Below are 25,384 nucleotides of genomic sequence, written 5' to 3'. Positions count from 1 at the left end.
TTTTTGCAATGTTTCAATCAAGCGGAGATTTCCGTCAGGCATTATTAAAATATAAAACAAGTACCTGTGTTTTTGACTAGCTTTTCTGTTAAAAATATTTCTGAAATCCCGCCAAATGTTGACAAAAGCAGCCCAAATTTCATCTACCAGCCGAAACGCTAATTTTCCACACCCAACTTAATCACAACTAGTCCAAATGGGCAGAAACCAACCCAAATTGGGAACACTGGCTCCATGTATGTATATCTACTGTATGCGTAGACAGGCTGCTGGTAGGAAACAGCTTCTCATGAAATAATACGGTAAGTTACTCACAAGTACAACAGGATGTCTTTGTGGGGAACAAAATGACAGCAAACGTCGTTATGATAAGTGTCAACTGTTTTTGATGGAAAAAACATAAAATCAAAGCTCAGGAATCGTCCGACTTCAATATGGGGTCATCTGCCAAAAACGTATGTTGTTGTTAATACACACACACACACACACACACACACAACACAATAAGCCGAGGGAGGATGCCTGGTACACTTGTGGTGAGCGTCCTACATCTGGGGACATCCTGACACCAAACATAAGCTTGTAATCACACTCAGTCCTCTGGGACTAATTTACAAAACATGATTACCAAGATTTTTCCACTCCCGGTTTTGGTCTGTTTTTTGACATTTTGTGCAAAGAATGTTTTTTAGTCTTGCATGTGCAACAGGCTAGTCATCAACAAAGTATTATGGAAAGAGCACCTCACTCCTGTTTCCACTGTAAAGCTGCTCTTGATTAGACGGGCTTCTGCACCACATGGACGCGTCATGGCAGCTCTCAAATGGCGATTAAACAGTAATTAGTCTTGAGGGGACGGCATCTTGAGGTTGTCATTTATTTCAGTTTGAAACAATACAACGGTCACTGGACCATAACTCCAGCACATGTCATTCAATGTTAAGGCAGATATGAAATTAACATATTGCTGAATATGATTCAAGTATAGGCGCACAGCAAACGCAACAGGAAGAAGTACAGGAATAAAACGGTCGACAGGATTTCAAACAAGAAAAAGGAATTCAAACAAAGAGCAACAATACATGAACCCAATACTAGACTGTGGACAGGAAGCTCTTAGGAATGCTCTCATACCATAATGTGTATAATGCCTTCAATAAGTCGGTGGGACATCGCATGGACCACAGCACCACACAGAAACTGATAAATAAATGAGAGAGCCAAGCGGAGACTAAATGTACAAACTGCGTGCTGTTTCACCAGGCGTCAGAAAGGCAAAGTGAGTAGAAGAGCATACGTTATCGAGCTTTTATTCGCGTAAACCTTACACTTGTACGTGTGGAAGTTATGGTCCAGGTCAGACATGCAAAGACAAAGAAAAGGTTTAGTTGCAACAAATCCTTATGAGATCGAGATGGCTACTTGTCTTGCATATTTCAATGTAAAGAGGAAGAGAGAACGGAAACAAAAGCCTCTATAGGTTCTGAAGCGCGGACTGGATTAACGGGTAAAAAAATGAACTGGTTTCAGTAACCGGGGTCCATTGTGAAAGGTCTTGTTTGGGAGCATTCACAGTGTTGTGGTGCATTATGACAGATCACTCATGAAAACAAGCCTCTTCCACCACTAGCCGCAATCCAAGTGATGTGTCGTTTGTGTAATAATGCTTAGAAAGATGCGTCTTCTAGAACATTTTAACTGTAACTCTGCCGCTAGAATTAGACATTCAGGAGACTCCTGTCTTGATTATAATGAACTATTTTGGGTAAAATTTGGAAAGCTGTGTACTGTAACCTACAAATTGGTTCATGTAATAGGCACTACGCTATTAACCGGATTCCTTAATGCACAACAGAATCGCCGCTGCCATTAAGCTAAATTCAAACCAGACGTGCACTCGTATGACGTGCACTTGGCGTTGTTATGTCAATTTAAAACACGATACTTCCCCAGGCAAGAGGTTGTTTTTGCATGATCCTTTCATTCATGTGTTAAACAGAAAGTAGTGACAGATGATGGTGGAAAAGGAAGTGTGCAAACAGCAAAGTCCTTTCGACGGACAGAACTACTCCCAACAATAAACCTTTTTTTAAAGTGAAAAAAGTACTCCAGTTCCTTCACCCCCCTCCCTCTCTCTCTACCCCCCCCCCCGCTCTCTCTGTGTGTTTCTGGTCTGTAGTCATTCCCATCACTTTGGTGCTTTTTTTTCCCCTTCCGTCCAGTTTCAGGGTATGGAACAGTATCCTCCACATGCCCGGCCACTGCCCTGCTCCTGTTCCCCCAGACGGACCCTCTGACCCTGGCTTTCACTCTCCCAGAGGCCCGGAGTCTGGAGGATCTTCTCCACAAGCTCCTCAAAGGCACACTGGACGCCGTCTTTGGTCTTTGCACTGGCCTCTGTACAAAGGAAAGAGGGTTACCAAGATTTATAAGTTCAGCTACAAAAAAAAACAACTGGTACCACACTTTCCAAAATGCTACAAAAAAAACCCTACTACATGCCAGCTTTTAAATCCAAAACAGAGCCAAACTGCCTTCTTTTGACATTACAGTCACTAATCATAGAGATTTTTAAATATCCATGTGTTGACAAACATGACATATAAAGTATGACATGACTTCATTTAAGGAGCCGTGGGGTGAGTACGTCCTCACAGCGGATCAAATCCACGACATCTTCTCGCCCAGCCCTTTTCAAAACCCCGTAATTTAGCCCGTTCTAAAATGGAAACTTCATAAATGTTAACGAAATTTCCCAGAGAGAGGGGGCAGATTGGAGATGAGAATCAGCAGCACATGTAGACATGTATCGGATAAATGAAAGCCCGCTAGATTTTAATCATAATGCACTTCTTCTGGAGCGGCCGCATCTTTCAGCGCGCGAGTCTCGGTAATGCCGAAGCCGTATAAACAACTCAACACACCCAAACTAAACGCACGACTTCCTAAGTTGATGCCTTTAATGTTCCAGCTACGCAAATATACCGTTCTGACTTTCAAGCGCAGCACGGTAGGTTTTAGTGGCTCGACACAGGAAGTTGCATGTCAGGGCTCTATTAGTTTAAGTGACCACGTCTGATTTGGACTCTTACCAATAAAAAGCATGGAGTGTTTCCGAGCAAATTTCAGCCCCTCATTTCTGTCCACTTCATGGTCGTCCTGAAAAACAAGAAGACATCCTATGTGCTTTTTCTCTATGCGGAATGCACACGGTAAAGGATAAAACACCAAAGGGAATAACACCAATGGACGGCGAACACATTTATTAAACACTTCCAGGATTTCCAGGTATTGTGTGAGTCAAACCGGCACAAACAGGACTCACGCGGTCGATTTTGTTCCCAACGAGCATCTTTACGATGTCATTGCGAGTCGTGTAGGTTTCCAGTTCATTCAGCCAGTTTTCGAGCTTTGTGAAAGTCTCGCGCTTCGTGACGTCATATACTGTCAAAAGCAAAAGCAAACAAAAAGAGAAACAAGGAGTCAGTGGGAATATTTGACACGAGTGTAATTACATCTTTGTGTAATCAATAACTCATTTTAACAGGACGCTGCAGCTTTCCGACGGACGATGCTTTACAGTATTTATCCAAAGTGACTTACAGGATAATGTGTAATGAGTAAGTGCTATGAAAAAGTGGAGAGTGGGTGTGATTCTTTTACTGGAGAGAGAACATCGCCTCTAGGTCTGGAGTTGAACATGTTATGTGGCTTTATAAGCATCGCTGTTTACCGAGTATGACCCCCTGTGCACCGCGGTAGTAGCTGGGCGTCAGGGTGCGAAACCGTTCCTGTCCGGCGGTGTCCTGCAAAAGTAAAAGACACTTAAAAGTCAACGGCAGCAAAAGCATCAAACTTCAGAGCAACAGGTACACGTGTTCCCGATAAATCTGCAAGGTTTCAGGACTGCCCCGCAGTGGAATCGGCCATTGATTGAGAACTCCGCACAGATATTCTGCTTGAGGGAATTATTCCTCAGAACACTGCGAACATGTTACATTTCCACGCATTATGAAATGCATGCAATTATTTTCTAGTAGTATATTTCTTGAAGTATTTTGAGACCTGGCATGTATTTGGGCCTCGGTTATGGCCTCACCATGGATGTTGTGTTTTCATTGGACATGTATACCTTTAAGTTTAATCTGTTTAATCTGTTTTTCAGTTTCTTTCAGTGACTCTGTCTCTGCAATGTTGCCATCTTGTGGAGATAGCCTGTAGTGCATCATGTTTTTCAACGACAACACAGAATAAACTATAGACAACACCTAAGGACTTCAGCCTTACCCATATGGCGAGCTTTGCTTTGTTCCCATCTATTGAGAGCGTCTTTACTTTGAAATCCACACCTGATCGATCATGAGAGAAAGAGAGGAGAGAGAGAGAGAGAAAGAGGGGTCCATGTTAAAAACATCAGAAGCTTCCATACATCTGTGTCATATATATATATATGTTTATGTAAGTCTGTGTGTGAGTAAGTTAAAAACCTATAGTCGCAGACTGGTCTGGGTCAAAGGTATCTTCTGTGAACCTCAGGAGGAGACTGTTTGGGGAGATTAACAGCATGGAAATAAGCAGCATACAGTATAATAGGCGTTTGTGTGCAACGACAACTATACAGTTCATGTTGATAATTAACAGATGATGAGCAGCAGCAAACAAAATACCGGTGAACATATGTTTTAAACTGCCTCTGTGACGTTGACGTTATTAGTCACCTTAATGGTCAACTTGTTACCAGTAAGTATTTGGCCTAAACTCAACAACACTACCGGCTAGCTGTAACTGCTGAGCATCGGGGGAATAAACTTACATAACTAGGAGAATGTCAACATTCACAACAGGCTAACAGCTAACAGCGAGCTACAGACAGACAGACACACACCTGGACTTCCCGACTCCGCTTTCGCCGATTATCAACAGCTTCAGAGTCGTCAGCACGTCGTCCTCCATATTCCTGTAGGAGCTAGTCTGACTTTGCACTTTGCGGCGCTTTTTAACGGTGAATTTCACTTGTTGTTTTAGAGCAGCAGGCGGCTAAGCAGCTCCGATGACAGCCTGCTGGTGACGCAACTTCCGCCCGACCTGCGACGCGTGACGTCACGGAGGTTCATCACGAGGTTTGCAATGAAATAAAACAAAATAGAAAACAAAACATGAATATGTCGTCAGTATGTTATTGTATTATGTATGCTTGACGTTGTACATAAATAGAGTTTAATAGAGTTTTGTTTTAATTAAATTAATTAAATTAAATTGAATGAAAAAATTACGAGATCATTTACAAAATTATAAAAATGATACAATGTTTTACAATAATAAAAACATGCGTTTTATTTTATCAGGAGGTTACGTTGTGAATTTGTAAAAAAGTAAGTTCTGTGACATATTGCTCAAATTAAAAATAATTAAAAAAAAAAATTTCACATGGCTTCTATTTTGTCCACTGACTTTAAATACCTAAAACATTTACACAAAATGTGGTTTTGTGTTCATGGTTTGTATATTTTAAACAAAGCCACATATTCCTTTGCTAATGTGGGCCAGTTTACCCTGAAGCAGAGGTGGATGGGGGATTATAAGGAAGTCTACCATAGAAAATTACTCTCAACTGACTGACTGAAAACAAAGTAAATAAAGATCCACATTATAATAGGCCTTTGTTCTGTGCCTTTGCTACATTTCATCAATCTTCAAGGGCCCAAAAGTTGAATGTTACCTCACCCATGAAAAGGAATCACCTGGGGCAAAAGGAAACCATTGACAGTAAGTATTGAAATGGGACCAGTGAACCGTACTACACCAACTGTTCTACAATAGACTCTTTGACCGAGGCCCTCCTCAAACCTCATCAGTCTCTGTTCATTGCAGAGTAGCCAACCCTGTTATTATGCAAATGTAATCTAATGAAGGAGCAGAAAAGAGTCTGCAGCACAATAAATACAGCTGGTTGTGAATCCTCACAGCTCTCTCTAATTCATGAGAGAAGGAGCAGCTCTTCTATATCCTCCAAAGTAGTTAGTTGCAGCCATGGCCAGACTCCGCACAGATTGCATAGAGAGACCTCTGAGCATCTGTTATGAGATGATGGGTCATTTTATCGGTTCCCATCCCTGGTGGTTCTTGATCGCCCCACTTATTCTCTCGGCGAGTCTGGGGAGCGGATTTTATCTCCTGGAGGACAGAATGTCAAACGATATCGAAGAGCAGTTCACACCTGTCGACGGACAAGCCAAGCTGGAGAGGAAATACATCCAAGAAACTTTTCCAAGAAACGATTCCACGTTTTCGCGTTTAAGACTGAGCACGGATGGGAATTATGCAACTCTCATAGCTACGAGTGACCGGAATATTCTGACTGCGGAGTCACTCCAGCACATCCTAGACTTGGACTTTGAAGTTAGGAGTATGGTAGTGCATTTTGACAACCGGTCATTTGAATATGCGGATGTTTGTGCTGAGGTGATGGGATCCTGCACCTCTAATGACATTTTAGATGTTATTGAACACAGTGCCAACAATATAGATACAGTCAATTTGACATACCCATGGTATTACTCTGATTTTAGGAATATTCCTTTGTATTTAAGTCTGGGGAGCGTGAAAGTGTACGAGGAGAGCTCAGCTGTTGAAAGCGCTAAAGCCATACAAGTCCATTACTATTTACGTGAGGACAACAAAACAAAGACTGACCTTTGGTTGGAAAGCTTCATTGATTTGTTCTCAAACAAATCATCAACTTCCATTCAGGTAAGCAGAACTTTAACACGCTCCTTTGTTTAAATGAACAGCCTTTTGTTAAATGAATAAGCTTCTATTAAATGTAGTATTAATCTTTTCTAGGTGTCATACTCCACCTCCATGTCAATGCAGTGGGAATTTAGAAAGTCTCCAGCATCCGTCATCTATTTATTCTCCATCACCTATGCCACTGCCATCACATTTTCGATCATTTCATGTTGGAGGTTGGTAGAACATCTGCTGAACAACATAGATTTTGTACGCATGGCTCTTTCTGATCTCAGATTTTCTTTTAGGTTGGATAACGTGAGGACGAAGGTGTGGGTGGCCTCCTGTGGGGTGCTCTCCACGGGTCTGGCAGTCCTGAGCGGTTTTGGTGCGCTGTTGTTGCTGGATCAACCTTTTGTCATGACAGTGGCCTCCTGTCCTTTCATGATACTCGGTAGGTTCTGATGAACATCCAGGTCCATGAGGTCCCATTGCCCAAGGAAGAATCAAAGTTAGAGAACCCTCAAAACCAATATAACTTCCTGTTAACCTGAGAAGTAAAACATACTACATTGACATGACATTCTAATGAATTTCCTTTTTGGTGTTAGCTTTTTTTAGACTAGATGTATTGTCATTAAAATCTTGACTTCTGGTTATGTACATTATACTTTTCATGTCACACAGCCATTGGCGGATTAACCTGTTTGGGGCCCCCTGGGTAAACAATCGTTGTTGGGCCCCTAAAATCCAAAAGTAATGCAGAAGTAATTTGCGCAGAGAGGGAATACACAACTCCAGTTCAAAAGTCTTCCAATTGATTGTCACGATGAACAGAAATTAATGGAAAACAATGGCTGCCGATGCATTGACCAGATGTAAAATCATACATCCTGCATTTAAAAAGGGTCAACAAAAACAAAGAAGTCTACACATCATGTAAAGAACTGTCAAACACAGTGGTTTAGTCCTTTAAAAGATTTTGACAGAGGCTTTTCAAAAAGACACAAGAGAAGGCCCCACCTCAGTTTATTGTGTACTTTAGTGGCGCAAATTCCCAAACATCAGCCTCGCACATAAAACAAGAAAGAGTCACAGAAGCTAAAATCTCTCTCTCCTCTGTCCTTCTACCTCAAGGTATTGGACTGGATGATATGTTCATCATGATCTCGTGCTGGCAGAGGACCCGCGTTCTGGACAGCGTCCCCGACCGGCTGGCCGACACCTACAAAGACGCTGCCGTCTCCATCTCCATCACCACCGTGACCGACGCTCTGGCTCTCTTTCTGGGCTACAGCTCGCCCTTTGGTTCAGTCCGGTCCTTCTGCCTCTACTCTGGGGTTTCTATCTGCTTCTGCTATCTGTACAGCATCACATTCCTGGGGGCGTGTATGGCTTTGAATGGACAGAGAGAGGCAGAGAACAAGCACTGGTTCACCTGTGCCAAAATCCCAGAAGATTTACCATCCAGGAGTTCAAAAGCCTTCAGTATGTGCTGTGTTGGGGGGAGCTACGATAGAATCACTGAGAAAGAGGAAACGGAGCCCTTGAGTCTCATGTTTGAGCGGTTCTACGGCCCATTTCTGACCCACAAATTGATAAAAGCGTGTGTTTTTGTCTTTTATGCAGGCTATTTAGCTGTTAGTGTCTATGGTTGTTTCATCTTAAAGGAGGGACTCGACATCAGGAATCTGGCTTTGGATGATTCCTACATCGTCGATTACTACAACAATCAAAGGCAACACTTCTCTGAATATAGCTACAACACGATGGTAGCAGTGAAGCATCCCTTCCGGTACTGGGATGACGATGAACAGAAGCAGCTGCGTTCATGCATTTCACATTTTGAGAGTTTAAACTTTGTGAATGGGACTTTTGCTTGGTTTCTTTCCTTTCTACAGTACGCAAATGCAACCAATCTCAACATAGGTTCTCGAGAGGCTTTCCAAACACATCTGCCACATTTCTTGGAACTCAATTCCATGTTCAAACAAGACATCAACTTCACCGCAGACAATAAGATTCAGGCCTCTCGCTTTTTTATCCAGACGCTGAACAACACAACAACGAAGGACTTGATGATTGGACTCAGGAAAACAGCAGAGGGGTGTCCAGTAGAGCTCCTGGTGTACCACCCTGCTTTCATCTACTTTGACCAGTATACTGTCATCATGGACAACACCATTCGAACTATCCTGGTGGCTGTGATTGTGATGCTGGTCGTCTCGCTTATCCTGATACCCAATCCTCTTTGTTCCCTGTGGGTGGCCTTTGCAGTTTGTTCAGTCATTGTTGGCGTGACAGGCTTCATGGCGCTGTGGGGCGTAAACCTGGACTCCATCTCGATGATCAACCTGGTCATGTGCATTGGTTTTTCTGTGGACTTCTCAGCACATATTTCGTACTCTTTTGTCTCCAGCTCCAAGAGTGACGTCAACGAGAAAGCCATTGAGGCTTTGGCCCATTTAGGCTATCCGATACTGCAAGGAGCACTGTCCACTATTTTAGGTGTGGTGGTGCTGTCCACGTCTGGGAGTTACATCTTTAGGACATTCTTCAAGATTGTGTTTCTCGTGATTACATTTGGGCTGCTCCACGGCTTGGTGTTCATTCCAGTGTTTCTGACTCTGGTTGGGGCCTGTGGGAAGTGGCGTTAACGTGGGGATCAGGGGTGTAAATATAGAGGGCAGGCATTGCGGTTGCACCGGGGCCTGTGGTGGCGGGTCCACTATCATACTGTTCGGCAAAGAACAGGCCCCTGCAAGTAATTCAGATTGCCACCTCAGAAATACACCGTTCACAGAAGAATTTGTGAATAAACTTTTTTTAAACTTCAATAAATGAATACTTTCTTATTTTCTTTGGTATTTTTGTCATATAGAGAAATCCAATTATGATTTCTGGGTAATATGCATGCTCATGTTGTCGTTGAAATTGTAATTCCACCGTTTGTGCCATAGAGAACATGTAAAAGGCGCTATCATGGTGGGACATTTCTTCTTTCTACTAATTACAATTGTGTACAAACTACACGAGTCAAAATACACACCAAGGAAATACTACTGATTTTGTAGTATCTTAGTAAAATCAGTAGTTTTGACTTCAGTTTGAGTTTAATAATTATTTTGTGATTTTCGTGTACTAAACAAAAGAATGATTCTTAATCTATTCTGTTCGACATGTAAAACCTTGTGCATTTTGTCTAATTTGTAACAGAGCTATGTGCTGCCTCATTTTATGTAACAATAAATCTTAAGAACATTTTGACTCACAGACCGAACACACAAAAAAATCACATGTTTTCATTTGGGCTTCTTTTTATTTATCTCAGCTCAACAAACATTCATTAACCACATCCATCGCATTGTTGAGAGATTTTGTCAATCAACAGCAGAGAGCCATTCATCAACAGTTCTCAGCATAAAAGCATCACTATACATTTATATACAATGTTCCCATTACATCCCAATCATATATACAGCTAAACATGGAAAAAAGGCCAATAAACTGAAGAGATTGGGTCTCGACTTGAATCAAAAAACTGAAAAAGGTAACAACATGAAGCATATATGCTGGTGGTAATCATGACACGAGTTACACTTTCAATTAAAGAAGATAAAAATATGGATTTCACACACTGCTGCTGTAAATTCACTTGAAAATTGGAACATTTTAAGAGGCATAACTGCATGTTTCTACCAAGATTTTCACTTTACAATTAGACACCCTAACTTCCTTTATACAGAGAGCAGTGCCAGTAGGCATTGAAGATTGGCATCTTTCTTCCACTGCACACAATGTGTGGAAAGAAAGGTAGAGCACGAGATGTGAGACATCTCTCTGCTTTGATATAACACCAACGAACAATAACTGATAACTGGCCTTGTTGTTTGTCTGAATAATCTAAAGATGAGAGTCTTTGACAAATTCATTTGCATTTTCCAGAAAAAACTGATATTCTGCTGAGGCTTTTTCAGAAGCCAAACTCGGACTACTTAAATAAATTAGGCCAGAAATCCTAAAGATCACAGGATGAACACAGCTTGTATTTGTTGCATGCTTTGTGAGGCTGAGCATCAGTAATTGTTCCGTCTGTACACGCAGCATGAATGCAATACATTACATGAAGAGCGCACAAGTGCATTTTCAATTCTTACACCTACATTACCCAAAGTGCCGAGTTCAACTTTATATACTTCCTCCTTCAAAATGAAAAAAAACACATCTTAACAGTACATTCCCCAAAAGGCCACCATTCAAGATAAGTAACAGGTACATATATGCAGAGGGGGACAAGCGAGTGTAGATACATACATGTATACATACAAAGAATCCAATGGAAAGTCAAAGAGCAGCACGACATTGTGACACTTCTCGGTGCTTAGTTAGAGAGTGTCACCTGGCCTGGAAGATATACTAGACAAATAACATATGAACACAAACCCTGAAGGACAAGTGACACATAGGAGTTGAGATTCAGTTAAAGTTTTATTACGATTGCACGGCAGCTCTTTGGGCTAAAGATCAGCATTTCCCATGGACGGGTCTGAACAGACCTGGCTCAACAGATTTTAAACAAATTTCAACTCCTCTTTCAACAATTAACATTATGAATCATGCTGCTTTTCTGTTTGAGGTGCATAATTACATTCATGTATTATTTCCTCCCAGCAACTGAAACGAGTGACCTGAGCAACATACTTCACATTTAACCTGTTAACATGTGACACAGGAACGCTATGTTTAAGTGCCGCATGACAGAACTACCTATCTGGGAATATCGATGAGATTACAACGAAGGGGACAGCGTGAGGATGTGACATAGTCCCACATGAGCACTTATTCACTGCTCATGAATTGAGTGCGTCCCTCCTTCCATGACCCCTGAGCTCTACAAACCTGACCCTCTTCCCCCCCCTGTTGCTACCCTCTTGATTGTCGTTGTGCTTGCAAGTTTCATCTGGTCTCCAGGGCCTTGCCCTCCAGGACCAGCTGAATCTCTTTGGCATCCAGAGTCTCATACTTGAGCAGAGCATCTGCCAGCTTTTTGTGCTCCTTGGTATGAGACTTCAGCAGGGCTTTGGCACGCTCATACGACTCCTGGTGACAGCGAGAGAAAAGATGGTAAGAAAAAGAAAAGGTTTAACAAGACTGGTTGGATTTGGAGTTTTTGTTCAGCATCAAAAACATCACACAGACCTTCAATAATACTCTGATTTCATGCTCCACAGCTGCTTGTGTCTCCGGGCTCTGGGCTGTCATGTCAGTATAGGTCATCACACCCAACTGGGAGACAGGAAGGGGGGAAAAAGACAAAGAGTGATGCTTTGAAGGGTTTTGGACATTTGATGTAGTGGAGAACTGCTTTCTGAACAAATCATCTCTAATATAGTTTACACTGAGAAATGTAATGCAAAGTCTGTCACTTAGTTATAGCTGGAGCTGAACCGGAGCTTACCTTTTCACACATTCCAAATCTGGTCACCATCATTTTAGCAATCTTCGTGGCACCATCGAAGTCGCTTGATGCACCTGGAGAAGAAGAGATATTGAGACTTCCAACCAGCCAACCACATTTCCTCATGTTAGAGGGTCAGGAGTTCCCTTATGTCCAAACACGTTTTTGGGGACTCTTGCCTTACCGGTTGTTATGAACTCATGGCCAAATATAATCTCCTCTGCTACCCGGCCGCCCATGCTGACGTCCATCTGGGCCAGCAGCTGAGAGCGAGTCTCACTCCAGCGATCGTTCTCTGGGAGCATGGACACCTGACGAGATACATTGAAAAAGACTGAGAGGAGGAATGAAAAAATGAAAAGGATGAGAGGATGTACGCAGTTTAAAGAAAGCACAGTTTGCACCGGACCTGGTTATCAAAACCCAATATGCAGAGTTTAACTGTTTAGTTTGGAAGCTCACGGTTTCCTTACATGTCCCAGACTGACGCCTCTGGGCATGATGGTAGCCTTGTTAATGGGCATGGCATCTTTGGTGTAGTGAGCCACGATGGCATGGCCCGATTCATGGTACGCTGTGATGAGCTTGTTTTTCTTGTCGATTTCTGCACTTCTTCTCTCAGGGCCTTGAAGAAAAGAAAAGATGGTATGATTTAAATGATTTTTATTATTACAGTGAAAGGAAGCCTTTGCCATGCAAGATGAAAATTAAAAAAAAAAAAATCAGGATAAGGTTTAGTAGAAAGATTCATCATAATTTAACAATTGCATGGAAACAAGAAAGGGGGTCTGTCTTTGCCAACTGGCACATCTTCCTGATTACTCACCCATGAGGATTTTGTCTTTCGCAAACTCCAGCTCCTTCAGTGTGACCATGTCTTTGCCATCAACTGCTGCCTTCAGGGCAGCCTGGTTGACCAGATTTTCCAGGTCAGCGCCAGAGAAGCCCACTGTGCCCCGGGCAATGATATTGGCCTCAATAGCTGCAAGAGATAACACGCGACATCAACAGTCCGTCTAGGCCTCAGACTGGGTCAGTAAAGTTGGCAAACATTCAGCCTATGATGTTAATGATGCTGATCTCACACACCTGGATCCACTTTAATCTTCTTCAGATACCAGTTGATGATCTCCGTGCGGCCTTTCACATCTGGTTTGGGTACAGTCACCTGCATGTCAAAACGTCCTGGGCGGATCAGGGCACTAAAAAAAAAGAAAAAAAAAAAATCTGCTGGTTAGAAAAGGGCTGATACCGTGTCAGCATCTGGGTCACTGCATCCAAAACAGCCTCAGGGTTGAAGTCCAGTCTTTGTTATTATCAAGGAAAGCTGGGCGTGAATGTGCGTTGTAAGCTCTGACATGTTCACAGGCTATAGCAAGAGACACAGAGGCAAACGTACTTATCCAAAGCTTCTGGGAAGTTGGTTGCTCCAATGATGATCACGCCTTCATTTGGTTTAAACCTACAAAATAATAACACAATAATATGCAAGTCAGTGTCCGCAATGCAGCAGCTCTCCTCTTGCTTTCTGTTCTTTATTATCTGTAGTTGAAGAAGTCAACTGCGGGCCACACTTATTAAAGTCCTGCGACGGCCACAGATAACAGATTTTTTTTTTTTTTTGTCTGTAACTGAACTGAAAAAATGCAACAGATACATTTAGAGATTACCCGTCCATCTCTGCAAGTAGTTGGTTGATAGTCTGTCTGGAGTAAGGGTGCATGGGAGACTCAATCCTTTTCCCTCCCACACTGTCTAGTTCATCAATGAAGATCACACAGGGAGCGTTGCCTTTAGCCTCCCCTAGAAAACAGCAGGACGACAAATATAAAATGTAACATATATGTACAACAATTATCATTAGAGAACAGGTGCGAATGCTGAAACTGCATTGCTGGCGTTTTGGTGTGTGTGTGTGTGTGTGTGTGTGTGTGTGTGAGACAGACAGATTTTAAAAATGTGGAACATTTTGAAATTTAAATTGGTGTTTCTACTCAAATTTAGGATTGAGTAGATAGTTTAAAAGCATGAAGAAGTGTGAAAATGGGTTAAATTTAAAGGTTCACTTTGATCACTTGAATGAGGAAAATGTCCCAGAAAACATTGAATATTTGTGAAAGTATGGTTGATAAGTTTGACTGATAAAAGTAAAAGTGGGCGTGTCCTAATTGAGCAGAACGATTTGATGTTTGAATAAGGAGTTAAGTATCAAAAAATAATAAATATAAATTCACACCAATTACTTTTGTTGCCACAATCATGCAGCCATTGTATCAGTAGAGGTCAACTCTACACACTAAGCAAGGAAAAACGTAAAAAAATGTAAATGTTTTAATTTAAATAATAATGTTTAAAATCCTACTGAAAAGGTTCCGGATGCGACTGGCTCCCACTCCAACAAACATCTCGTCAAATTCGGACCCGGAGGCGTAGTAGAACGGTACATCTGCCTCTCCTGCCACCGCTCTGGCCAGCAGAGTCTTCCCGGTCCCTGGAGGACCAACCAGTAGAACACCTAAAGTAGAGGAAGGGATGAGGAATAATAAGAGAGCGACACAAAAACCAGATCCCTGAACAGAACTGAGGAAACTGTGCACTGTGAGCGATACCTTTTGGCAGCTTTCCTCCCAAGGCTGTGAACTTCTCTGGGTTTTTCAGGAACTCCACTACTTCCTGCAGCTCGTTCTTAGCTTCTTCTACCCCTTTGACGTGCTCAAACGTCACATTTTTCATCTGGACGGGGTCCACTGCAGAGTCCAGGCCTGATGTGGTTCGGAACCGTACTATCCAAAATGGTTAGATTAAAGTTCGAAATCACCCTGCATGGCACGGTTAATGAACTGACAAACGCGCTGCCTGTTACTGAGGATTGCTTAAGAACCACGTCTGACTGCATATATTAGTGCTTCGATACTGCAGGCTAGAATATGCTGCTGCTGTTGCCTGCAAATAGCAGAACATGGCTCAGTTATACCAAGCTTAGTTCTTTCCTTTAAAGAGTTAATACATGTTCAAGATGCATAGATTAGTTTAGCAGGCAAATGCTGGGCTTTATTATTGACATTCACATTTTGACAGATTAAAACGTTAACATATTGGAGGGGATTTGGCGTGTGATATGAAATCAAAAAGCAGCTTTGTGTAGAAAAGGAGCCTTTACCCGATATGAAGGGGGTCTTGGAGATTCCATAGAGCCCAACCAGAAGCAGCACCAGCAGGATGAGACGAGTCCTCCTGAGAGAGTCTGAACAGTTGGAGCACGAAAACTAAACATCAGCAATGTTTTAATGTTTCTGATGGAACAACGGTTGCGTGACTCAATTTGAGTTTGTTTGTATTGAAACTCGCCTTGTGTGCGTTGTGTCAAGGTTTGGGCTTTCAGGAAACCCTCAGCGAAGCCCCTCTTGAACGCATCCTGCTGCCCCTCGGGTACGCTCTTGTTGTTAACCAGACTGTCGAGACTTTCAACTTCTATCCCCTTGTCCCGTGTTAGGAAACCCTGCGGAAACAAGGTAAGTCTGGTCAGCAGTATCCACAAAGCCACAATACGCCAAAAGGATTATGCTCAATATAATAAGCACATTGAGCATATAGCATTACATGCTTAAGGATTTGCTTTAGCATGTGAATATCTCGGAGTACTTACCTTCATAAAAGACGGCGTGAATCCTTCAGGGTCCAGGGAGCGGTCGGCGGCTGACTGCAGTCGTCTGGTTTTGCTCTTTAAAGTTTTAAAGCCTCTGTTTGGAACCCACACTTGAAACATGAGGTAAGCATAATGATGTTTAAATAGATTAAAGAGCTAACCATGTTTCCACAGCATATCACTTAACACGACTAACATAAACATTGTAAATCTAGGCCACCACAGATAATATTGACAATTAACTGGAATATGTGTTGCTCCCTTAATGCATTAGTAACAACTGAATGCAAAGCTTTGGATCAGTAATACAATATTAGTAATCTATAGTTACCGGGCCAGTGTTGAAGCTCTGTGCAGGCCGACTGAAGAGGAGAGGGGTGCTGCCTGGAATAAGGCATGGCAGCCCACGAGAAGCCTGGAAACAGAGAACAAGGCTTAACTGATAACTCTGAGACACCCTGGGGAGAAAAGTGGTAGCAGAGGCCCTAGTTGCTTGTTAAGACGGTTAACTAGTAACTAAGCTGATCAAAAAAATGAGATGCTTTCCATCTACACTAACTAGAAACTCTGCAATTCTATGCAGTCAAGTGAAACACAATATTCGATCTTCTTGCAAACTGTGAAATCCGGAGATATGATGAGGAGTCAGGCAAAAGCAACAGCCACAAGTAGTACTATTTCCAGTACGGGAGACCCGTTTATAACAACGATGTGCACTCTCACCATGCTTATTGTAGTAAAAGGAGTGTGTAGAAAGATGCGAGGTCCTCCAGGCCGTCTGTCCTCCCGATCGCAGTGGCGTCTCCTGTGGACTCAGGCGTGGGAACACACTCTTCACCAGCTCGTCCAGCTGCTGCGCTCCGAGGTCTGATAAGCCAAGCTCACGCAGGTTCCACGTGGGCTGCACAAAATAAATTACACCACTTTGTGTTTGACATTTGATTTATATTCCGCACAAAGTTATTGTGGAACAGGTTGGACTTGGAATAACACTGTCTCTGGACTGATGCAGCAGTTACAGATTATATCTAATTAATGTTTACCTCTGTGTGGAGTAGCTCTGAGTCTGAGGCGAGCTCCTTGTGTTTTCTTGATTTGCAGGGGGCACTGCTGCTGCTTCCCACTGAGCTCTTCATAGAGTGGAGGACATTGATGAGGTGGCTAAGAGGTACAGTCACCTGTGATCACATCAAACAGTGACAGTTCAACCGGTTAGCTGGTGTTTAAAAAGAAGTAGCAAGATGAAAACCACGTATTATTACATATCGCTCATTAACGCAGTCTCCCACCTGGCAGGTTAATGAATGCTCATTGGAGCAGTTAGGTTAACGTTAGCTAGCTTTAGGTTAAACTTCTCCCAACGGTCCGCACAGTCTTTATTTAATAAAACAGAAAGATAACAATAATGACAGAATGTCTTCAGACGTTAATACTAATATCATTCCAAGCATCAAACTATAACAAACGGTCGACAGCAGTCTGGGTCACTTTAGAGAACAAGCTACGGTTAGCTTCACTTAGCTAGCAGGAGTTAAGAACCAAAACAACAACAATGCTAATGTTAGCTTGGCCTGGCGTTTCCTGCCTTCTTACCTGTGGTTGGACTGTCATTGACAAAGAAAACATGTTTTATTCTCTCTGGTACACAACGGCCGTTAAGCTGCACAAGTTGAGCCCCTGTCCTTGAGAGTTAAAGGTCCGTATTTATTTAACTTAGCTCACGGTAGCAGGCATAGCAAGTGAAACTGCGAACTTCAGCGCTAGCTGAAAATGAACCCGGATGTGACCTCTATCGTGTTGTAACACGTTGTAACCCTGATTAATGTTCTCCTTCTTCTGACCCAGTTTAAGTTCCGTGTATCTATCTAAAGTTAATGTAAAACTTTAACATTATTATTCAGCAAGTTCACACCAGTCTAAAATGTGATAAATGTATGGAAGCCCATTTCCACCACTGTGAGGAAAAAATAAAGATCTTGTAAGTGATTATAATGAGATAATATCTCAAAATAATGACTTACAATCATATAATAATGAGATATGTATCTACTATCTCATAATTTCGACTTACTATCTCATAATAATGAGATACTATCTCATGCAGATACATTATAATGACTTACAGGATCTTTATTGGAAATGGGCTTCCATATCATTGCGATTTAACTATACTTAAAACCTATATTCCCCAGTTCATGGTTATAGCAGAAAGTAAGTATCCTCATTCCACAAGCTGTCACAGCTATTCAGCCAATTATCTCCATTTTTTAACATCAAAATCAAAGATACACTACAATAAATGTGTTTGTCCAAAGAATACGTTTATTGCATGTCAAAATGTGCTTCACGTACTTATGTTTAACAACTGTATATTTGAGAGCACCACACCCTTTCTTTAGATAAATCTTAATTTTCACTGTACAGCTGACAAGAAACTGGAATGTATGGATTGTCTTTTCTCTGTTTCTCACTTTATGCAAAGGTGCAATCTCTGACACTATTGCACTGATGCCATAAAATAAATATATACCTTTACACATGAATACAATATTGGTCAACATCTCTATTTGGTCTATAAGGAAATTAACCTAAAATATTTCTATATTTCTAACAATAAATATAAAAGTTCTTAATAATCAGAAGAAAATATTGTCTGACAAAACATGAAAGAAAGCTAAAAAAAAAGTACAATAAATAACAATGACAATTATGACAATGGGGAATCGCTGAAGGTCAACAGCGACTGTATAATCACGAATTAATTTCAATAAATAGTTGACTCAGTGATGTGAGTTAAGTGTATATTGCGTTCCTGGTGGTCTGTGAGACATGTCATAAATAAGACCACCACCTAATGCTAAGATCACTACAACAAAGAAAATGTGCCAGCATTTATAATGCACAAATCTTCTGTTTCTTAAAACACGTAAAAAGTATCCATGAAGTCAAAATGCTACACTATATGGCAGAGTCTTACACACCTTTCTGACCATTCATTTATCTAAAGTAGCCTCTCCATTTCTACTGGAGCCTCATTATACTCCGTCTGTGAAGGGAATTGAAAAAGCCACAAAGCAACAAAAGTGCAACAATTCCATCCGAGCTTCATGTTCTTTGATTGATGCCGACGGTTGACAGATAATTCAGGGGATTTTCCTGTGAGGGGGAAAAAGATGAAACTGAGTTTTGGTAGTTTGTAGTATGGCTATAAAGCAAAAGTAATACGTGATAATAGACCAGGACATTCTTGATCAGCATTTTGCTCACCTTCTCCTCCGTTGTAAATAAAGCTGGACAAGCCAATGGGCAACCAGAGGCCAGAGTGCAGTCAACACCACAGTGAGTGGAGAAAAGTCAAAAGGCCACCAAGATGGCCTCAGGAACTATAAAAACAGAAACTTGCATTAAAGCAACTGTTTGTTTCCTGATTGGATAAAACTTGGTCGTAAAATAAAGTATAGGAAAACATGATAATATTTAGTTTGAAATAAAAATCTACAAGAACCTTTTGTGCTACAGCTAGGGAGTCCTCCTGCCTTGGCGAAGATGATCTTGACTGAAAAATTCAATAACGAAATATAGAGATCCATTAATTAATATATAATAAATTGTCATGCAACGGTACATTTCAGTATAATACACACTGTGGTTTAAAACCTCTGCTCTTTCACCTGTGACGCCGCAAGCGCCTCCAGAGCGTGCAGCCTCTGCAACACCGTGGCCATGTCACGCTGCAGCCGCAGCAGAGCTGTAGCTATTTGCTCATTGACGTTTCCTCTGGCAGAGCTGATTGGACGTCTGCTATGTGACACACAGCAGCAGGCAGCATCGACACTGGCACAACGAAGAGCGCCGCAGGCAGTCCTTGGCGACCGTGAACCTGAAACAGGAGTCAGAATGTGACAGCTTAAAGGTGTAGTGTGTAGGATTTGGCAGTGAGGTTGCAGATTGAAACCAACTGAAACTTCTTCAGGATGACAAGCATGTAGGAGAACTGCGGTGGCCAACGCCAAAACACAAAAGTGTGAATGGCCCTGTCTAGAGCCAGTGTTTAGTTTTCTATTCTGGGCTACCGTAGAAACATTTGCCGTCTCAGTGAAGAGTTGATAATACTCTAAAGAAAAGATACTTAATGATATTATACTCCATTTCTGCTAATAAATATCCCCTAAATGCTACACACTAGTCCTGCTGTGTTTTAGGGTATCAGATGCCTTAAAATGCTATAGGAGGGTGACACAAGTACACATCTTAGAAGAAAGCTAAATTAGGGATACGGTGTCAGTGTAAATCAAAGTCGACAGGCTCACCTCTCCCTCTTCTTGACAAGGAGCTGTTGTGCTGGCTTGCACTAATCCCTTCTTTAAGGTAGGAATCTCCCATGAATACTTGATCCTCTCCTCCCTTAAGGGTAGTGTTGCTCTCAAACACTGAGGCAGCTCCCGATCCAGGTGACAGTATTTTTGATGTCGAACGCCCCTTGATAGGAAAAGAAGAGAGTCGACCACAGTTTTGAATGGCCATTATTAGGTCAGAACACATTATTGTATTGTATTTACTTTGCAACTCTTTATGACTTTATTTCAATAATGTTGATGTGAATAAAGGGATAGTTAGTTTCTTATTTGCTTTCTTACTGAGAGTTACATGAGAAAAGAAGCTCATCTCGCTCTCGGAAAGAAAGTAAATAAGGATATTTCCCGCAATGTCGAAACTAATCCTTTGATGTTGTACACACTAAGGAGGAGGGACACCACACCTCTTCCATGGCCAGATGCTCCATCGAGTCACAGAATTCCTCATTATCTGAGTCTGTGGATCGATGGTTCTTCTCAGGAAAAGCATCAGTATGCCCTGCACACAGACAAAATGGTAAATTCTATTGTTCTTCAATGTACATCTACATAATAAACATTTAGCTTGTGATGTTTTCTCTTTTTTTTGATAGTATTTTGCTGCTGCACCAATAACATTTTCCAAGACCAATAATTTATGCTATACATATATTTACAGTGTTATAAAAATATGTATACACATTTTGTATTAATGTGTAATCTTACGACTCGGGTGTCCATTAAAGTGCATATAGGAGTTATTCTGGACACTGGGCTCCATGCAACAGGCGAGCTCCTCCTCCTCCACCTCGCTGTTGAGGGAGCTGTGTGTCCCGTTGGTGAAGGAGGACATGCTGGGCTCCATGCTGCTGCTGGACCCTCTCGTGTCAGACCTCCACCTCTTGTCCACCATCAGCAGCCTCGGGTTAGGCCTCCAGTCTGAGAGAGAGAGAGAGAGAGAGAGAGAGAGAGAGAGAGAGAGAGAGTACAACAAAACATTTTTGGGTGCTCTTTGTCTTGAAATTTCTCACCCTGGATGTGTAAAAGTGCAAATGACGTTTGTCTTTATCTCACTACTGTTCTCATTTACAGCATATGGATGTATACAGAAGGAAAATGCATTAAATTAATTTACTTTCCTACACCCTGAAAATGACCTCAAGGGTGTCACTTTGTGGTGAAAATGTTATTCTTAAAGAAAAAATAAAAGTGTGATGGCCAAGCGGCAACTCCCGATGCTGAAATATGAAGCCAAAAAATGCAGTTCCTCTAATGGCCACTTGAGGCCGGGTCGAAATGCGAGTCAATCCCCATAGACCCCCATGTTGAAATGCCCAACCTTACAGCAGAAATAAACATGTAAACAGCCTGCTACAAACAATGTTTTTGGTCTCTATAGCTACATTCATGACAACTGTAGAGAATATAGAATATCACCTGCCCAACCCTTTAAATCATGTAAAAATACTGTTGGTGTAGTGTCTAACCTCTACAACACAGCACATTTCACGGCACAAAAACAGCCAACAACTTCTACTACAGATGGTACCTTTTTCCTCCTCCTCCTCCTCCTCCTTGTCTTCATCGTCTGTATTGTCTTCTTCATCCCCATTCTCCTCTTCCTCACTTTTCCTCCAATCACTACTTTCCTCATTTCTCTCGATTTCACTATTTTCATTGCATCCCTCTGCCTCCTCGCCACTTAGGACGCTTATGCAACGAGCACTGCTGTCATTTTCTCCGAGGTTTTGTATATCAGCCCACAGATCCCCATAGCCTGAGCAGTGAGGGAAACACTCTTCATCAACTCTCTATCTAAGTAAATGTTGCACAACGTACGTCTACACAAAGCAAAGACATACTCACAGTTGACAGTTGAACATTTTACAGCTTCTACACACTACACTTATACCACAAAGGCAACGATAAAGGGCAACAACCAACACACTGACTAACTACAGCACATACATGACAGATTACACAAGAACGTTTCATCTAACAATCTCATTTCTTACAGTTCCTGCAGTGTAAGCCGAGGACAGTGTACACTTATCACTCTTTTATCAAATGAAACTGCATCGAAAGCAACTTAAAGAGTTTGAAATAAACGTATACAGCTACAGCGAACGAACACCAAAGACTTGCCTTCCATTGTCGGTTTGATAAACTGTTTGACCAGCTCGTCTAGTGATAAAAACACAAGTAAGACAGGCTCAGTGTTAGAAAAAATGTCGTCTGTGTGACTAACAAAGATGCGTAACAGCAGTACTTGAGCAGCAGTGCTCCCTGGAGTGTATTCTGCTCTTATTATGGCATGACTGATCGTGTGCGTTACCTGCATGGTTCGCAAAAGGCCTGGTGAAGGGTCTGCTGTCCACCTCATTATCTTCTTCTCCTTCTCCTTCTCTGTCGACCTCTGCGTAGAAGTTGCCAAGCTTCTCGACCAGATCGGACACTTCTTCCGAGACTGGGATGGTCTCCAGAATCTGACAAGACATGAATAATACATGTTCATGCATATTCTTCCAATCCCTTTTAAAACCATTTGAAATGGTTACAATGAAGCACTTGCTTTTGCATTAACAGGTTTGGTACAACTTTCAACAAGCCACCAGAAAACAGGTTAATTAGATGTAATTACACGGAGCAAAGGTTGACTGATTTATCTGCTGGACCATGTAATTAAAGCTGATTAAAAACAGCTGATAACTGGAGGACCGGATGCTGTGAGCTGAAAAATTCACAATAACATTTGTAAAAGCAGTCTGCTGTTGTATAAAAGCATCTGCCATTGTTCAACAAATTGTTCAAATACATGAAGTGAGTCCATTTTATATTAACAAGAGCAGCTGCTCTGTGAGGCCGTACTTAACATCATCATGCTAACATGCTCACAATAACAATGCTAATCATGATGTTTAGCAAGTATATTGTTTACCATATACTACATACACGATTATACCTGCATCTTGGTGTCCTCGTATTGTATTGTATTACATTTTTTTGTTGTATTTGTTTTTGTTGTTATTTTTTTTAAATATGTACTCATGTGTCTGATGTGTAAATGAAGTATGCTAACCTAGTTTAGTACGCTAACATTTTCTAATTAGCAATAAACACAAACTGGAACTCAAAGTCATGCTCATGGTGGCGCTAGAGAGAAAGCATGATACATCCTCTGGGGACCAGGAATATCGGCGCAAATGTCACAGCAAACCATCAAAGAGTTGTTGGACTAACTAATACTGGCTTTAAAATAATCAAAAAATGATGTGCCTCATAGTCAAATAAATTGTCTTCAAAAAAGTGTCTTTAGCGATTCAGGAATCAGTAATCTGTGAAAAATGTTATATCACAAGATGATCAGCCTCCGTAAGCACATAATGTATTACACATATACATATATTTACTGTTTGTTTGGCACACACACTTTTCTTACCGAGCAAGAACATCAATGTGAGGAGAGATGTGTACTCCAAGTGTATTAACTTTTTATTATTAAGCATACTGCCTGTATTCAGCTTTAGTTTTCCTTGAAAGGACTTACCAGCTGGATGTCCTCAACATAATTCTTCATGGCTTCCTCCTTTGTCATATTTCCCAAAGAGCTCCACGCGTCCCTGGTAACACAAAGTCTTAGTTCAACACTTGAACCCTGAGAGGAAAGTGAACACTGAATAGCTGTTAAAAAAAAGGGGAAGCTACAGACATATGCAGAAATCTCACCGATCTTAATCTATTCTGTATTACTGCAGGATTATCTATACTTGCAGTATTATGCGTAATATCTGGGTATTACATTATTAAAATAAGTCATGGATTAGGAACAATGGTACAGCAGACATGTGCAGTGACTGTGCCTTTGATATAGGCTCTGAATGGACAGGGAGCGAGACTCTGATGGTATGAATATTAGTGAGTTAGTTTGTGTGAAACACGCAAATGCGCCAGCTGTCAGAATTTAGTTGTGGAATAAATCAATCGTGTGTGCATTAAGACAACATTTTATACCATTTAGCTTTTCCACTAGTGTCCCAGAAGCCGTTAGGTTTTGGGATGTTGCAGGGCCCCAAGGTGGCCTGCTTGTAGTAACTATAGAACATCAGCATCATGTCATCAGATGGCTGGAAAGGACCTGAGAAATGAAAGAAGCAAATATACATAATATATACATATAATATATATATTACATGTGAACAGGCGTTGTTAGACTTGAGATATGACTAATTCAGTTAATCAGCTCTTATGCTTATAGCAGCTTTATCAATAGAGGGGCAGCTAAGAGTTACAGCTCCTAAACGCTCTGTATGTAGGTCGATCACCTGGAGTGTTTACGCACAAACAAGCCACGGACTTCACCGTATTGCACATAACGCAAACTGAACACCAGTAAATTCACTTTCTGACTAAGATAGAGCAGCATCACCTTCTTCAGGCAAACTCCAGATCACTTTAACTGCAGCAACAAATTTCGCCTCCAGGCTGTGTATGTCCTCCTCCTGCGCCATGCTGAATCCCAACCAGGATGAAGTGAAGCAGTCCTCACGTCTTCAACGATATGAAGCAATTAATGGGAAAAAATATCAAATCAGTTCAGAGCGTGTTTAGCGAAGGACACTTCAACACAATGTGTTCATCAATGCAGCTGGTTGCCACTTGTCTTATCTAATGAGGCAGACTGTTTCCTCTTTAATCTAGGATATTCTAAGAGAAATGTGGTTTATTAAATAAGACATTGTCGGTTTAGCACAAATAGATTACATTATTTAATTCTCCCTACGGCTGATTTGTTGGAAACTCACCAAAAAGTTCATATTCGCCGGTGCAATAATTATTTCATTAGCCCGGTGTTTGTCAGCAATATGCAGTAGAAAGCCGATTCCGACTCCGGTCAAGGATGAGCCAAACAGTCAACGTCAGGTTACTAAGTATGTCTGGGAAATGTAGTTTTTGTGGAACAAGCTTCGCAGAGTAGTGGATCGTTTACTACTTCAAGCCCCACAAAGCCCTCTCAGCCGAGATTTAAACCGCGGTGATGTATGGGAAATGTAGTGTCGTGAGGTTATTAAACAGCACTGAGGAGCACAGGACCTGAGAAAAGTCTACAGTAGGCCTATGTCTTTAAAACTCAATAGTGCATTTTATCTGTGCTTTTCTCATCTCATAGAGACACATATTGGATTTTCTGCATTTCTAATAGTGTCAAATTCATAGCTC

The 25,384-nt window shown here is 41.5% G+C and overlaps 4 protein-coding genes across 6 annotated transcripts; 1 reads left to right on the top strand and 3 right to left on the bottom strand.

Moving 5' to 3' along the window:
• Positions 1-861: 861 nt before the first annotated feature.
• On the bottom strand, positions 862-5,061 carry LOC306706678 (ras-related protein Rab-18-B). The gene is made up of 7 exons (XM_079173832.1): positions 4,886-5,061; positions 4,488-4,543; positions 4,288-4,349; positions 3,734-3,806; positions 3,326-3,444; positions 3,093-3,159; positions 862-2,397 (listed from the first exon to the last, which is right to left on the bottom strand). Exons 1-7 carry the CDS (start codon positions 4,951-4,953, stop codon positions 2,225-2,227), a joined length of 618 nt encoding a protein of 205 aa, XP_079029958.1. The 5' UTR covers positions 4,954-5,061; the 3' UTR covers positions 862-2,224.
• Positions 5,062-6,030: 969 nt separating this feature from the next.
• On the top strand, positions 6,031-9,386 carry ptchd3b (patched domain containing 3b; the record flags this gene model as incomplete). The annotated part of the gene is made up of 4 exons (XM_079172960.1): positions 6,031-6,750; positions 6,844-6,965; positions 7,038-7,183; positions 7,867-9,386. The coding sequence occupies 4 exons, from the start codon at positions 6,031-6,033 to the stop codon at positions 9,384-9,386; spliced, it is 2,508 nt and encodes an 835-aa protein (XP_079029086.1).
• Positions 9,387-10,034: 648 nt separating this feature from the next.
• On the bottom strand, positions 10,035-17,610 carry yme1l1b (YME1-like 1b). 3 transcript variants are annotated; one of them, XM_079173818.1, is made up of 18 exons: positions 17,427-17,610; positions 16,877-17,011; positions 16,557-16,734; positions 16,165-16,248; positions 15,834-15,943; positions 15,536-15,686; positions 15,348-15,431; positions 14,797-14,970; positions 14,550-14,702; positions 13,858-13,990; positions 13,587-13,649; positions 13,277-13,389; positions 13,014-13,169; positions 12,661-12,812; positions 12,372-12,498; positions 12,188-12,261; positions 11,929-12,015; positions 10,035-11,829 (listed from the first exon to the last, which is right to left on the bottom strand). In XM_079173818.1, the coding sequence occupies exons 1-18, from the start codon at positions 17,457-17,459 to the stop codon at positions 11,686-11,688; spliced, it is 2,151 nt and encodes a 716-aa protein (XP_079029944.1). In that variant the 5' UTR covers positions 17,460-17,610; the 3' UTR covers positions 10,035-11,685. The 3 variants fall into 3 exon arrangements, with proteins under 3 accessions (XP_079029944.1, XP_079029945.1, XP_079029946.1); XM_079173819.1 differs by having other exon boundaries at positions 14,797-14,949; XM_079173820.1 differs by lacking the exons at positions 10,035-11,829; positions 11,929-12,015; positions 12,188-12,261 and having other exon boundaries at positions 12,431-12,521; positions 12,597-12,812.
• A 1,486-nt stretch (positions 17,611-19,096) lies between these two features.
• LOC306705904 (acyl-CoA-binding domain-containing protein 5A-like) lies at positions 19,097-24,675 on the bottom strand (the record flags this gene model as incomplete). Its single annotated transcript, XM_079172780.1, has 12 exons — positions 19,097-19,216; positions 19,339-19,389; positions 19,505-19,713; positions 20,144-20,312; positions 20,593-20,687; positions 20,894-21,106; positions 21,717-21,944; positions 22,313-22,351; positions 22,503-22,653; positions 23,715-23,787; positions 24,179-24,302; positions 24,594-24,675. 12 exons carry the CDS (start codon positions 24,673-24,675, stop codon positions 19,097-19,099), a joined length of 1,554 nt encoding a protein of 517 aa, XP_079028906.1.
• Positions 24,676-25,384: the final 709 nt, after the last annotated feature.

The sequence above is a fragment of the Pholis gunnellus genome, assembly GCF_910591455.1.
Source record: "Pholis gunnellus genome assembly, chromosome: 14".
NCBI lineage: Eukaryota > Metazoa > Chordata > Actinopteri > Perciformes > Pholidae > Pholis > Pholis gunnellus.
Note: the sequence above shows the minus strand (reverse complement) of the source record. Positions and strands in the feature narration are given on the sequence as shown.

What these genes read in the sequence shown, in the direction of transcription:
- yme1l1b (XM_079173818.1), bottom strand. Translation starts at nt 17,459, where the DNA reads ATGTTTTCTTTGTCAATGACAGTCCAACCACAG. An exon ending in AGAGCTTCAACACTGGCCCG is followed by an intron (nt 15,944 to 16,164) that starts GTAACTATAGAT and finishes TCATGTTTCAAG; the next exon opens with TGTGGGTTCCAAACAGAGGC. An exon ending in GAGGCGTCAGTCTGGGACAT is followed by an intron (nt 12,499 to 12,660) that starts GTAAGGAAACCG and finishes GTATCTCGTCAG; the next exon opens with GTGTCCATGCTCCCAGAGAA.
- LOC306706678 (XM_079173832.1), bottom strand. Translation starts at nt 4,953, where the DNA reads ATGGAGGACGACGTGCTGACGACTCTGAAGCTGTTGATAATCGGCGAA. An exon ending in TGCACAGGGGGTCATACTCG is followed by an intron (nt 3,445 to 3,733) that starts GTAAACAGCGAT and finishes TGCTTTTGACAG; the next exon opens with TATATGACGTCACGAAGCGC. An exon ending in ACACTCCATGCTTTTTATTG is followed by an intron (nt 2,398 to 3,092) that starts GTAAGAGTCCAA and finishes TCCTTTGTACAG; the next exon opens with AGGCCAGTGCAAAGACCAAA.